This window comes from Pinus tabuliformis, chromosome 7 (genome assembly GCF_031772625.1).
Source record: "Pinus tabuliformis cultivar Carrire ecotype Pingquan chromosome 7, CPIR1, whole genome shotgun sequence".
Taxonomy (NCBI): Eukaryota; Viridiplantae; Streptophyta; class Pinopsida; order Pinales; family Pinaceae; genus Pinus; species Pinus tabuliformis.
This window is the reverse complement of record NC_142293.1, coordinates 1,966,394,343-1,966,408,688: the sequence shown is the minus strand read 5'-3', so window position 1 is coordinate 1,966,408,688 and position 14,346 is coordinate 1,966,394,343. Positions and strand designations below refer to the sequence as shown.

Genomic DNA, 14,346 nt, shown 5'->3' with positions numbered 1-14,346 from the left:
GCTTGAATTTTCATTGTGTGTAGTAAATGGTAGACTAATTCCACGCCCTCAGACTTGTAAAATGAACGGCAGATTCAGTGTATCTACGTAAGCGGGAACAAAGGGTTAGAAAAATAATAAATCACGGAGAGCCTTACAATCGTTGGTGCAGCTCCCCTCATCAAATTAGAAAATAGAAGTTGGAGTGGAGAGCGTCGAGCTCTGTCTTGAGACGCCAATGGAGATGAAAACAATACACGGGCGCATGTTGCTTATCGTCACTGTATGGACGCGCCTGCACCTATTACTAGCTCAAACTACCTGTTGGAACCCCGAATATATAAATGGTAGCGACTTCCAGCGTAATGTAATCCAGGTTTTGGAATCATTGTCGGGGAATGCTTCTACCAGCGGATTCAATACCTCAAGTGTTGAGCGGCAAAACAGCAATAGCGCTGTTTATGGGTTTATCCAGTGCAGAGGAGATTTAAATTCCTCCGACTGCAAAGCCTGCGCTTCTATGGCGAAAGAAATCCTTGTAAAGGAATGCCACACCACTTCTGGATTCATTTATGAAGACGCCTGCTTCTTACGTTACGACAATCATAGTTTTTACAACGATTATGATGAGAAGTATGTGTTCCCGACAATTTGTAACAACATTGTAAGCAATCAGCCAGATCGCTTCGCAAATATTACGCTGGAGGCTCTGTCAAAACTTCTAAAAAAAATTGTGCCGAAACAAACATTTTTTGCTACAGAGAAATACGAAACAGATTATGCAGATGTGCCGGAAATCTACGGCCTAGCCCAATGTTGGAATTATGTGTCGCCAACAAACTGCCAATCGTGCCTAGCTGCCGGTCCGTCGATTTTATCCGAGGGATGCAGAACTGGAGCTATTGGAGGACGCTACTTAAGTATGTACTGCCTTTTGCGTTACGAGACTTACAGCTTTTTTAATACTTCTATCATGCCATCACCGCCCCTCCCGCCGCCGCCGCCGCCGGCAAAGGAAAGTCCTCCCGTATACGGTATCTTCTTTCACACAGTTCGCAATGATAAGTGGTATGGTGATTTTGTTCATTTTCTAAAATAAAATAACCAATTTACTAAGCCTTAAAGTGTGAATTTGCAGGAAGCAAAAGATCTAACTTGGTTGGGATAATTGCGGCCGTACTAGCAGCTGCGGTGGGATTAGTGACATTCATAAGCCTTTGGAAGTGGAACTTTTTCTCTCGTCTAAACCCTTGGCAACGCATTTCTCCAAGCGGAGGTTCTGGAATTACTAAACCATTAGTGTGCGCTTGATATACTCGTGTCTTTTGAACTTATAAACTATTTCTTTACCGCAAAATAAATAGATGCCTTAATGTTTTCTCGGGGAAGGAGGAGAAATTGACTTATCGCCTAGTGTAGCTAATCCTGAACTTATATTCAAGTACGACATGCTGAAAGAGGCAGCGTCCAATTTTAATGAAGAAAACAAGCTTGGCGAGGGAGGTTTTGGATCCGTATTTAAAGTGAGAGCTTAATATCATTGCTTTCTGTCAAATTAGATATTTGGAATCTGCAGATTCCATGAAAAATAGAAATTTTTTTGAAGTTCATTGATCTGCTGTAGGGGGTTCTACCTGATGCAAGAGAGGTTGCAATTAAACGGCTGAATATAGATTCAAGGCAAGGAGACACTGAATTTCTGAATGAAGCCAATCTTGTCAGTCGTGTTCAGCACAAGCATCTAGTGAAATTGCTTGGCTGCTCCGTTAAAAGCTCAGAAAGGCTACTAGTTTACGAATACCTCCATAACAGCAGTCTGGACAAGATTCTATTCGGTAGCTTCTCTCTCTTTTACTACTTAATCGCTTCATGGATCCTGGATTTGTTCGAGTATTTGAAGGTAGCTTGCCAACGTTTTCACTTCCTGTCATGTAATCATTGCAGATAGAACAAAATGCCATTTACATGACTGGAGCGATAGGTATGAAATCATAGTTGGAACTGCACGTGGGCTGGCCTATCTTCATGAGGAATCTGACATTCTGATCATCCATAGAGATATTAAAGCCAGCAATATTTTACTTGATAAAAAATACAAACCCAAAATAGCAGATTTTGGTCTAGCCAGACTCTTTGGAGAAGATCAGAGCCACGTTAGCACTAGAATTGCTGGAACTTTGTAAGAATTCTCTTTACATTTCAAGCTATTCATGTCCCCAACTATATTTAATAGCACTAGAATTGCAGGAACTTTGTAAGAATTCTTTTACATTTCAAAGTCTTGATGTCCCCAACTTTATTTAATAAATTGCGGGATATTGAGAAAGCATCATATATAATTTTAAGAGGGTCAAGATATGTTGATTTCATTATAGATGGCATTGTGTAGTGGTTACATGGCGCCTGAGTACGCCCTGTGCGGACAGCTGACAGAAAAAGCAGATGTATTCAGTTTTGGAGTACTTGTTCTTGAGATTATCAGCGGAAGAAAGAATCAGAGTTTGCCCCAACACATGGTGTTTCTCCCGGAAGAGGTATGGCTAATGTGAATCTAATATCTAAAGTAGAAATTTTGTAAACTGATTTCTGCTGACTAACTTTTTATGATTTGTGCATATTGGTCAATTATCAGACATGGAGACTGTATAAGGAGGACAGAGCATTAGAAGTTATGGATTCCATATTGGAGGGCAGTTATTCGGGTGAGGAAGCGGTGAAAGTGATTATGTTGAAGTTATAATTTCAACGCAGCCCAAAAACCACCGAACGAAACCACAAAACCGTCCAGAAGCATATCGCACCGCTTTTCCGAAAAAGCAGTTTCCGTATTCTAGGCTCCGATGCGTTTTGGTGCAGGCACGTGGCTCTCGCCTGACGTAAGCATCTCTGACATATCGGGAGTTAAAGCTCAGCAGCAAAGTGGGTTCCGATATCTTTCTCCACCGTAGGATTCGCTCCAGTGTTCTCCGCCATCGATCGCCTGAAGGTGCACGGCCCTGCATCAAATTAAATGCTGCGTGGAGTAAATTAAAAGCATGGTTGACCATACCTTTCATTAATGCTTGTCATAAACTTAGGTGAATAGTTAAGTTTTTTACATAGGGCACGTAATGCATTTAGTTTTATATATACGGCATATATTTATTTAAGTGTTGACCATATGTAATGTAAAAAAAAGGGCCACGGTAATATAGAGTTTTTACGCATTATGTTTTATATAGCGAGCAAAACATATATGCTCCAGTTTTGCTCATTGTAGTTTGAAAAAGGGGAAACACACAACAGTGTGTAGAAAAACAAGAACAGGGGTGTGAGTTTTTTTTTGGTGATGTAATTTTTTTTTGTGTTGGCCATAGCGAAAAACCATGTGTGGTTTTGCACAGCAGTGCATAAAGGAAATGGTGGAGCGATTTTTGTAAGCCTATGTAAATTTCTTTTACAGCAGTAAACATATGTAAATTTTTAAATTAAACCCAGTTCAGTAAATTCTCAGAAATGTTTTTTATGGTGGTGAATTACTCTGTTTCTCTGTGAAATTTTTTTTAAGCTCCTCTGTGCACAAAAAGATCCTGTGGAGGTAAAACAGAGCATTGCCTCTGTGTGTTTGTTTATCTGGTTTTTGGTATTTTCTCCATGTAAAAATAACCAACAGTGGTATCAGAGCAGGCTTAGGCTCTTTAAGGAAGTTAAAGAAGCTGAAGGGAGAAGGTTGTTGCTGCAGCAAAACTTCTCAGGCAGACAGAAGACTCAGACAACAAAGGGTTCAGGTATTTCTCAAAGATTTTTCTTTGTGTTGCTGCTGAAAGAGACAGTCAGTTTTTTTTTAAATACAGAGTCAAGGAATGGCCAGCACAAGCACTGGTATGGGTATGTTTAATACCCAGCTCCCACAGTTTAATGGGAAGAATTATGACTACTGGTCTATAACTATGAGAGCCTTGTTTGCTTCTCAAGATTTATGGGAAATAGTTGAGGAAGGTTTTGAAGAACCAGCAGATGAAACTGAGTTCAATGCATTAACTCAGGGAGAGAGAGATCTCCTGAAGAGCAATAGGAAGAAGGATGCAAAGGCCATTTTATTGTTGCATCTAGCAGTAGACCAGAGTATATTTCCAAGGATAGCAGCAGCTAAAACATCAAATGAAGCATGGCAAACCCTCAAGACAGTCTATCAAGGCATGGAGAGAGTGAAGACAGCAAAATTGCAAATGCTGAGAAAGGATTTTGAAAATTTGAACATGAAGGAGTCAGACAACATTGAATCATTCTTCACTCATGTGATTGGTGTAATCACACAAATGAGAACTCATGGAGAAACAATTGAAGATAGAAGAATAGTGGAGAAAATATTGAGGGTCTTACCCTCAAGGTTTGATGCCATAGTCACCACCATTGAAGAGACAAAGGATCTCTCAAACTATTTAGTTGATGAGCTACATGCATCACTGATAACACATGAGCAGAGGTTGAGTAGGAATGAAAACTCATCTCTTGAGCAAGCCTTCAAGACCCAGATGTCCTTTGGAAGAGGAAGAGGTCAAGGCAGAGGAAACAAGAGAGGAAGAGGCAGAAGCCAGAACAGAGGTGCAAGGAACAGCCCAGCAAATGCACAAGGAAGAGGCAGCAATACAAATCAGAACCAAGGCCAAGGCAGCAGCCAACAAGGAGGACAACATCATGCTCAAGGACAAAGGTATGATAAATCTAATGTTCAATGCTATTATTGCAAAAAGTATGGACATTATGCAAGTGATTGTAGAAAGAAACAACATGATATGAATAGCAGACAAAATGCAAATGTTACAAGAGAAAACAACAGTCAAGAAAATGTCCCGTTAGCTTGTAACATGGCTGAAACACATAGTGAGGACATATGGTTTTTAGACTCAGGTTGCAGCAACCATATGACAGGGAATATAGCTCTCTTTTCAGCCTTAAATCAGAATTTGAAATCAGAGGTCACACTAGGAACTGATTGTAAAGTGTCTGTTATGGGAAAAGGGGAGGTAAAAATATTTACAAAACAAGGAGAAAGGAAAACCATAGCAGATGTCTACTATGTCCCCGGAATGAGATGTAACCTCTTGAGTGTTGGACAACTTATCCAAAAGGGTTACAATGTTTACTTTGTAAATGATGTGTGCACCATCATGGATATACCTCCCAGCAAAAGATGCATTGCTGAAGTAAAGATGACAAGGAACAGGATGTTCCCTCTCCGGATCAGGGCAGACTTGAAGAACAAGAAGGAAATGGCAGCAGTTACCCAAGAGGCCTTCCAAAGCGTGCCAAAGGATGAGAACTGGTTATGGCACTTGAGATTCGGGCATCTAAATTTTGGAGGTCTAAACTTATTGAGCAGAAAAGGAATGGTAAAGGGATTACCATTGATAGAGAAACCGGACAGCCTATGTGAAGGCTGCATTCTGGGAAAACAACATAGAGAAAGTTTTCCATCAGGGAAGAGCATAAGGGCAAAGGCACCCTTAGAGATTATCCACTCAGATTTGTGTGGACCAATGCAAGCTCCATCATTAGCTGGCAGCCTATATTTTTTAACATTCATTGATGACTGTACAAGAAAGACTTGGATATATTTCCTTAAAAACAAAAGTGAAGTCTTTGAGAAATTTCAAAATTTCAAAGCACTTGTGGAGAACCAAAGCGGGCTGCACATAAAAGTATTGAGAACTGATAGAGGAGGTGAGTATATCTCAAATGAATTCCTAAAGTTTTGTAGAGAAAAAGGAATTCATAAACAGTTTACAACTCGGTACACCCCACAGCAAAATGGAGTTGCAGAAAGGAAGAACAGGACCATCATGGATATGGCAAGGAGCATGTTGAAGGCAAAGCATTTGCCAAATGAGTATTGGGCTGAAGCTGTACATTGTGCAGTTTATATATTGAACAGGTGTCCTACAAAAGCAGTCTTGAACAAAGTGCCAAAAGAGGCATGGAGTGGGAGAAAGCAAGGAGTCACCCACATGAGAGTTTTTGGGTGTGTGGCCTATGCGCACATACCAGATCAGCTAAGGAGGAAGTTGGACAACAAAGGGGAGAAATGCATCTTCATTGGATACAGTGATGAATCCAAAGCCTACAGGCTGTACATTCCATCTACCAAGAAATTCTTTGTAAGCAGGGATGTTCAATTCATTGAGGAAGAAGCTTGGGATGGAAGCATAGAAAAAACAGTGAATGTCAAGAACTGTTTGACTCATGATGAAGATGAAGAGGAGGTGGCTGAAATGCATCCCCAAACAGCAGCGCCAACACAAGGACAGCAAGGTACACCATTGAGGATCAATGAAAGTGCTTCTCCAAGCACACCACAAGGAGAAAATTCAAGTGCATCTTCAAGCACTTGCACACCAAGTGAAAGAGGTAAGAAATTTAGAAATCTAAGTGACATTTATGATGAAGGAATGAATTCCTTATTTGCCTTGTATTGTCATGTTGATGATCCTATTCATTTCGAAGATGTAATTAAAGATAGGAAATGGATAGAAGCTATGGATGAGGAGATGAATGCCATAGAGAGAAACAAAACATGGGATTTGGTTGAGTTACCAAAAGGCAAAGAAGTCATTGGTGTGAAATGGGTCTATAAGACCAAGAGTAATGCTGAAGGCAAGATAGAAAGGCACAAGGCAAGGCTGGTTGTCAAAGGGTACAAGCAGCAGTATGGGAGAGATTATGAGGAGACTTTCGCACCGGTTGCAAGGATGGAAACCGTGAGAGCAGTGCTGTCCATAGCAGCACAAAACAAATGGAAAGTCTACCAAATGGATGTGAAATCAGCATTCCTAAATGGAGTGTTAATGGAAGAGGTCTATGTGGAACAGCCTCTCGGATATGAGAAGAAAGGTGAAGAGCACAAAGTGTGCAAGTTGAAGAAAGCTCTTTATGGGCTGAAGCAAGCGCCAAGAGCATGGTACAGCAGGATAGATTCATATCTATTGGATAATGAATTCGACAAGTGTGAAGGAGAACCCACCGTCTACATCAAAGAAAAAGATGGTAAAATTATAATTGTTGTCTTATATGTTGATGATGTTATTTTCATAGGTAATGATGATCAGCTCATTGAAAATTTTAAATCAGTCATGAAAGATGAATTTGAAATGACTGACATGGGTTTGTTGAGATACTTCTTAGGCATAGAAGTAGATCAAAATGAAAAAGGAATATTTATCTCTCAAGCAAGATATGTAAATCAAGTTTTGGGCAGATTTAAGATGGAAGAATGCAAGGCAGCAATCACTCCCACAGTGATGGGATTAAAGCTCAGCAGAGAGGACAGCAGCAAGGATTTTGATCCTAGCTTGTATAAAAGTATTGTGGGCAGCCTTATGTATTTAACAGCAACTAGGCCTGATTTAATGTATGCTGTTAGTTTGATTTCCAGATTCATGGAGAGGCCGAAGGAGGCACATTGGCAGGCAGCAAAAAGAATTTTAAGGTATGTCAAAGGTACCAAAATGTTCGGAATTTTATATCATGCCTCAGAACATTCAGATTTAGTTGGATACACTGACAGCGATTGGGCTGGAAGTGTAGATGATCGGAAGAGCACTTCTGGTTATGTTTTTAATATGGGTTCAGGAGCCATTTCATGGGCTTCTAAGAAGCAGTCCATTGTAGCATTGTCTACAGCAGAGGCTGAATATGTGGCAGCTACAGCAGCAGCATGTCAAGCAGTGTGGATGAGAAGAATGTTGAGAAGCTTAGGCCAAGAGCAGGCAAAAGCGACAGTCATCTTTTGTGACAATAGCTCAGCTATTGCATTGTCAAAGAATTCAGTGTTTCATAAGAGAACGAAACACATTGATACAAGGTTTCACTACATCAGAGAATTGGTGAACAATGGAGAAATTGTCTTGGAACATTGCAGGACTCAAGAATAGGTTGCGGACATCTTGACAAAGCCGCTGGATCAGAGAAGCTTTGAATTTTTAAGAAAGTCTCTCGGTATGACCGAATGGCCAGCAGTTGAAATTAAAGGGGAGTGTTGAAGTTATAATTTCAACGCAGCCCAAAAACCACCGAACGAAACCACAAAACCGTCCAGAAGCATATCGCATCGCTTTTCCGGAAAAGCAGTTTCCGTATTCTAGGCTCCGATGCGTTTTGGTGCAGGCACGTGGCTCTCGCCTGACGTAAGCATCTCTGACATATCGGGAGTTAAAGCTCAGCAGCAAACTGGGTTCCGATATCTTTCTCCACCGTAGGATTCGCTCCAGTGTTCTCCGCCATCGATCGCCTGAAGGTGCACGGCCCTGCATCAAATTAAATGCTGCGTGGAGTAAATTAAAAGCATGGTTGACCATACCTTTCATTAATGCTTGTCATAAACTTAGGTGAATAGTTAAGTTTTTTACATAGGGCACGTAATGCATTTAGTTTTATATATACGGCATATATTTATTTAAGTGTTGACCATATGTAATGTAAAAAAAAGGGCCACGGTAATATAGAGTTTTTACGCATTATGTTTTATATAGCGAGCAAAACATATATGCTCCAGTTTTGCTCATTGTATTTTGAAAAAGGGGAAACACACAGCAGTGTGTAGAAAAACAAGAACAGGGGTGTGAGTTTTTTTTTGGTGATGTAATTTTTTTTGTGTTGGCCATAGCGAAAAACCATGTGTGGTTTTGCACAGCAGTGCATAAAGGAAATGGTGGAGCGATTTTTGTAAGCCTGTGTAAATTTCTTTTACAGCAGTAAACATATGTAAATTTTTAAATTAAACCCAGTCCAGTAAATTCTCAGAAATGTTTTTTATGATGGTGAATTACTCTGTTTCTCTGTGAAATTTTTTTTAAGCTCCTCTGTGCACAAAAAGATCCTGTGGAGGTAAAACAGAGCATTGCCTCTGTGTGTTTGTTTATCTGGTTTTTGGTATTTTCTCCATGTAAAAATAACCAACAGATTAAACTTGGTCTTCTGTGCACTCAAGGAGCTGCAACGTTGCGGCCTTCAATGTCACTCGTAGTGTCCATGCTGACCAGTGAGGTAGAACATCTTTCCTCACCGACAAGGCCTGTTTTCATAGATGTGGAGAATGTGAACAAATCTCACCAACTTCAACGTTCTACAGTTTTTGTTCCTGACAAACCATCTAGCAGCACAGCAATTTCTTCTGACACACATTCTGATATACATTCTGCAACTGCTACTACTACAGCTTTTGATCCTGACAAGGCTTCTTGCAGTACAGCAATTTCTTCCAACACACATTCCGATATCCATTCTGCAACTGCTGATCCTTCGTCAGGCACCCTGGATCGGAGTTGAAAATCAGCCAACGTTTAGGTGCTAAAATTTCTATTTGTCCACGGGAAATGAGTATACTTATTATTGCTGCTATTCATAAATGACATAATGAGATTGTTGGTTATTGAAAGAAAATTAAGCGTAGAGGATTTGGTCATGGGAAATGGTGGATTTTCATCGCATACCGATTAAGCTAGCTCTTTGCTTATTTCCATCAGTTGAGAAAGGCGAAAAAAAAAAAAAAAAAACTCAATTAACCAGGCTTGCTAGATTGGCGAAAATAAAATAAATAAAGGGTTTGCTAGCTTAGCTAAAATAAAATAAATAAAATCTTAATTAACAAGGTTAGCTAGCTTTATTTCGCTTTCTCTCTCTTTTCATATAAATATAGCTTAATAAAAATAATTGTTTTTTTAAGTTTAAAAAGAGTGGTGGCTGTCCAAAAATAACTCGTAAAGAATTGAAGCAATAAATTTAAAATGTAAAATATAAAATGTAAAATAAAAAATTGTTACGAGTAAAATAAATTATTTTTAAATAACATTATTTTTTACTTGAATGAAGAAGTATTTAGATACAATTGAGATATTTCAATTTTGAATTTTCTCTTAATTAATAAGTAGGTATATGTATAGCAAATTATTGTCCAAAACAAAAAGAGAAAAAAACAATTGACTATTGTGTGTAAAATTGGAACATTCTATACATAAAATCTATCGTGTAGTCCATTGTACCATTGAAGTTATTGAGTATGAGTGAATGGGGTAGATTGATTATTGTAAAAGCTATCATGTAGTCCATTGTGCCGTTCAATTTATTGAGTATGAGTGAATGAGGTAGATTGATTAATTTAGTGTGAAATTGACCCATATTTCCAAAGAATGTGTCATGGAGTGGACTATGTCATAGATGTAGATGAAATGGTATTCTTATGGCCCTACAATCTTGAAGTTATTCAATGCTTTTTACATTAAATGTTTTCATTGGCCGGTTGCTTTTGTTGTTATTGAATTGTTCAATAAGATTTGGGCATAATATGCTACTAGCATTGCCCAATCCATCAAAATTGTCTCAATATTCACAACTATTAGTTTATTTATTATTCTATATTCACAACTATTTTTACACAAGGCCATAAGCATATAAGCCATAAGCCTATATAGAAATAAGTCTCAATTCACTTAACTTAATTATAAGTTGAGAAACAAGACAAGGAACACACCATATCATAGAAATATAAATAATATACGATACCTACATTAATTGGGATTTTGTTAAATATAAACTTAGGTCATTAGGTCATTACTAGGATCATTACTAGGATCATTAGGTCCGAATTAGCCGTTGGCAATATAGCCATTGGAGTCTCTGCACACTCTATTTAATCAGCTAAGCCGAATTGGTTCTTCAACTTGTCCTGACGATGAACCACACTGGTTGGTTTGAAACGCGTCAACAAAAGATGGTTTATGTGATTTTGCTGAAGATTTTCTAAACAAATATAAACTTATTTAAATCCAATATTTATTAAAAATAAAAAGTAAAAAATTATAAATATATCTCTCTCTCTCTCTCTCTATATATATAGTTATATGTATATAAAAATATAATATTATTATTAAAACTATATTAACATAAATTTATTTTAATAAAAAAAAAAGATGAAATTCAAATTTGTAGAAAACTTATAAAATTGAATATACTAAAAATAAATATTCATTGATGACAGCGAAACAAAACATTTACATCTAAAACCACCAAAATTCCTTGAAATTAAACTATTTCTTATAAACAACTAGAAAATTTATGTTATAGGTCATTGATTGTGCTAAGACTTTAGTTGCAAGACTTCAATCAATATTCACTAGGTAAGTTATAACAATATACATCATTGGTTTTAAAAAATTGATGATCTCCTCTAATTTTTTTTTCCTATATGTAAATATAGGTGGAATATGTTTCCTTGATATTAGTTGGTAGATTATTCCTCAGATCATATGAATAGTATATGTAATTGTAATAACACATGAATTAACATGGCTGACAGTTCATAAATAACATGGCATATATTACAAGAAACATTACAATGTTAAATGTAAACTAATTGATATAAATAAATTAAATTATTAATAAAGAATAAAAAAAATTAATGTCAAAACTAAGATTAATTCATTTCCGAAATTAATTCAATGTAAACCTTACTTTATTAAATAATAATAATAAAACATTATTTAAAAAATATAAATGTGTTGCTAGATTAATCGAAAGACATTAAAAGAAAAATATTTATAATGGATTATATTATAAACTAAATTAAATTAAAAATAATCAATGACGTGAAAACACATAGCTCATGCCATTAATATTGAAAATCTCCCCTCAAATTAATCTGATGATATGCTCACCAAATATTGAATATAACTCTTAGTGTTGCTATGACATCTCAGTGTTGTATGAACTTAAATCACATTATTGTAAAATAAAAATAAAACCTCATAAACCAATCAAATTTTAAATAAATAAATTTTAAAAAACAAATTAATTTAATTTTAGAAAACTAACATTATGTATTTTCATTTGATTTTTAAATTAAACAAGGGCTAATTAATGAGTAACGCATAAACAAATGCGTTATAACATGCGAGGAGGGATAATAAAAGTAGACCTCTATCATGTAAGATATTATTATTTCAATCTATTAACGTCATCAAATTGAAAAATGTAATCAAATTGAAAAATGTAGTTTATAACTTTTTCATAAAATAAAATATAAATATTAAAAGTTTATTAATTATAATTATAGGGAATAAAATAAATCTTTTAATTTTAATTTCAAAATTATATTGATGATGATGATGGTTAATGTTCACTGAGACCAAACTTTGGTCTATTGGACCTAAAGAAACAAATTATTTAGTTTGATTTAAGATTTTATTTCTATGCTCAACAACCTTGAAGAGATTCCTCCCGATGTCACTATAATTTTGACATCGCGAAAGGCTAGGAAAGTCAGGATTGTGACAGAGATTATGAAACTGAGATCTAATGTGGTTGTACGCGGGGCACTCTAAGAGGAAGTGGTTTTCATCCTCGATGTTCCTATTCTCACAAAGATGGCGGATCCTTTCCATCCATGGTGTTTTAGGAACTGTCCAACAAGCTGTTTCACTATGGAGCTCATGAGAGTTCATTCTAATCTTCACTAGATTAATTTTCTTCTTTGAGCTAGTTAAAACAGAGAGATACTTTTCATCTTCTAGGGTGGGGTTGATGACCTTCTTATAATAACTTAATTTTCTTTTAGCTGCTATATCTTTCTCACACCACATTGTTTCTTTGAACTTAGAAGTAATAATATTTTCAATGTTATTAATGTTTTGTAATGCATCATTCTTATTGATATCCCAATGGTTTAACTAGGCCCTCGTGTCTTTATACCACCCCCGCTTATGCCTTAGGTGGTTTTGGCTGGATTTTAAAGCTAGCTTAGGAAGTCTATGATCTCCTATGTTATTGAGTTTGTGCTTGTACACTAGAAGTCTAGTCATTGCTAGGCTCTCGATAGGGGAAAGACCTACTTCGATAAGGAGAATAGGATAGGGTGTATTGCTTTTAATTTTTAGGTTATACGTTATAAAACGCTTCTGGATTTGCTCAATATTTCTCTAGGATTCTCTAGAGATGCGGCAACCCCAGATCTCACATCCATATAAGATAACAAGAGTGATTAAAGTTTCAAAAAGGAACTTCTTTTTATCCCACATTACGAGGTTTGTCGTTTTACAATTATTTTCAAGACCAAATAAGCTTTCCACCCCCCATTAATCCTTTTCTCAATGCTATAGTTCCAATTGAGCTTGTGATGAATATCAATTCCTAGGTACTTGTAAGAATACACTTCCTCCAAGTTATTATTGTCATACATAAAATTAGCATAAGTATTCTTCTTGGATTTGATAATCATAACTTTTTTTTTGTCAGTGTTAATAGCCATACCCATGGTAGAGCAAAAATCCTTAAGAAGCCTAAGTTGCTTATCAAGATCAGATGGGCACCTTGCAAGAAGAACAATATCGCCAGCATAGAGAAGAAGGATGATGACTATCCCAGCTAAGATCGTGCCAGCACATCCTGCTTCCTCTAAATAACCTTCAAGCTTGTTGATGTAAATGTCAAATAGGGTAGGGGAGAGGGGGGCAACCTTGTTTAACTCCAATATTACATTTAATGTCTTTCGACCACCCCTAATTGCTTTTTAGCTTGGCAATTACTTTCTCGTATAACCTTATAGCGGCAGCTCTCAACTCGAAAGGAACCTTTAGCTCTTCTAATATATTCCAAAGGTTGTTTCTAGGAATCGTATCAAAAGCCTTTCTAAAGTCCACAAAGCAACAAAAGAGGTTGGATTTATCATTACGACATTCTTCCACAATGATCCTAAGTGTAACGAGGTGGTCTATTGTTGAGTGATGCCTTCTAAAACCCACTTGGCCTTTAGCCTACTTAGCTTCACTTTCAAGCCATATTCTCAACTTCTTTTCCAAAATAATACCATATAACTTTGCTAAGAGAGGGTTGATCATAATTGTCTGATGATTAGAGGGGTTATTTGTATCCCCACTTTTAAAAATAGGGATAATGAGGCTCTCAGTCTATCGTTTAGGGAATCCTTTCTTGACTGCTTGATTGAAAAGCTTGTGGATGTGGGGGATGAGGACAGGACTTCCAATTTTTAATATTTCTGCCTGGTAACCTTCAATGTCCTTAGCTTTCCCATTTGCCAGGTGATTAACCCCAAAATCAATGTCTTCTAATGAGAAAACTTCTTTCATTGTGAGCAAGGTTTCAAAGTTATCCATGACATTTGGAGATTCATAAAGCTTTTTAAGATAGGAATTCCAATCATGTAAAGAAATTTTATTATTATCTTTAGTTTTCCTATTCAGAATCTGCCTCCAAAATTTCTTAGGAGCTACCTTAGAGATGTGTAAGGGATTCTCTTGTCTTTTACGAATGTACTGCCTCTTTTGCCTTTTAGTTAGGGCTTTGTATATTTTTATCTTGCCTATTTTAAGAGATTCATCA

The 14,346-nt window shown here is 36.8% G+C and overlaps 1 protein-coding gene across 1 annotated transcript; it reads left to right on the top strand.

The window, feature by feature from the left end:
• Positions 1-217: 217 nt before the first annotated feature.
• On the top strand, positions 218-9,282 carry LOC149256339 (cysteine-rich receptor-like protein kinase 1). The gene is made up of 7 exons (XM_089455325.1): positions 218-1,013; positions 1,118-1,170; positions 1,604-1,814; positions 1,924-2,158; positions 2,369-2,513; positions 2,612-2,698; positions 8,917-9,282. The coding sequence occupies exons 1-7, from the start codon at positions 218-220 to the stop codon at positions 9,280-9,282; spliced, it is 1,893 nt and encodes a 630-aa protein (XP_089311451.1).
• Positions 9,283-14,346: the final 5,064 nt, after the last annotated feature.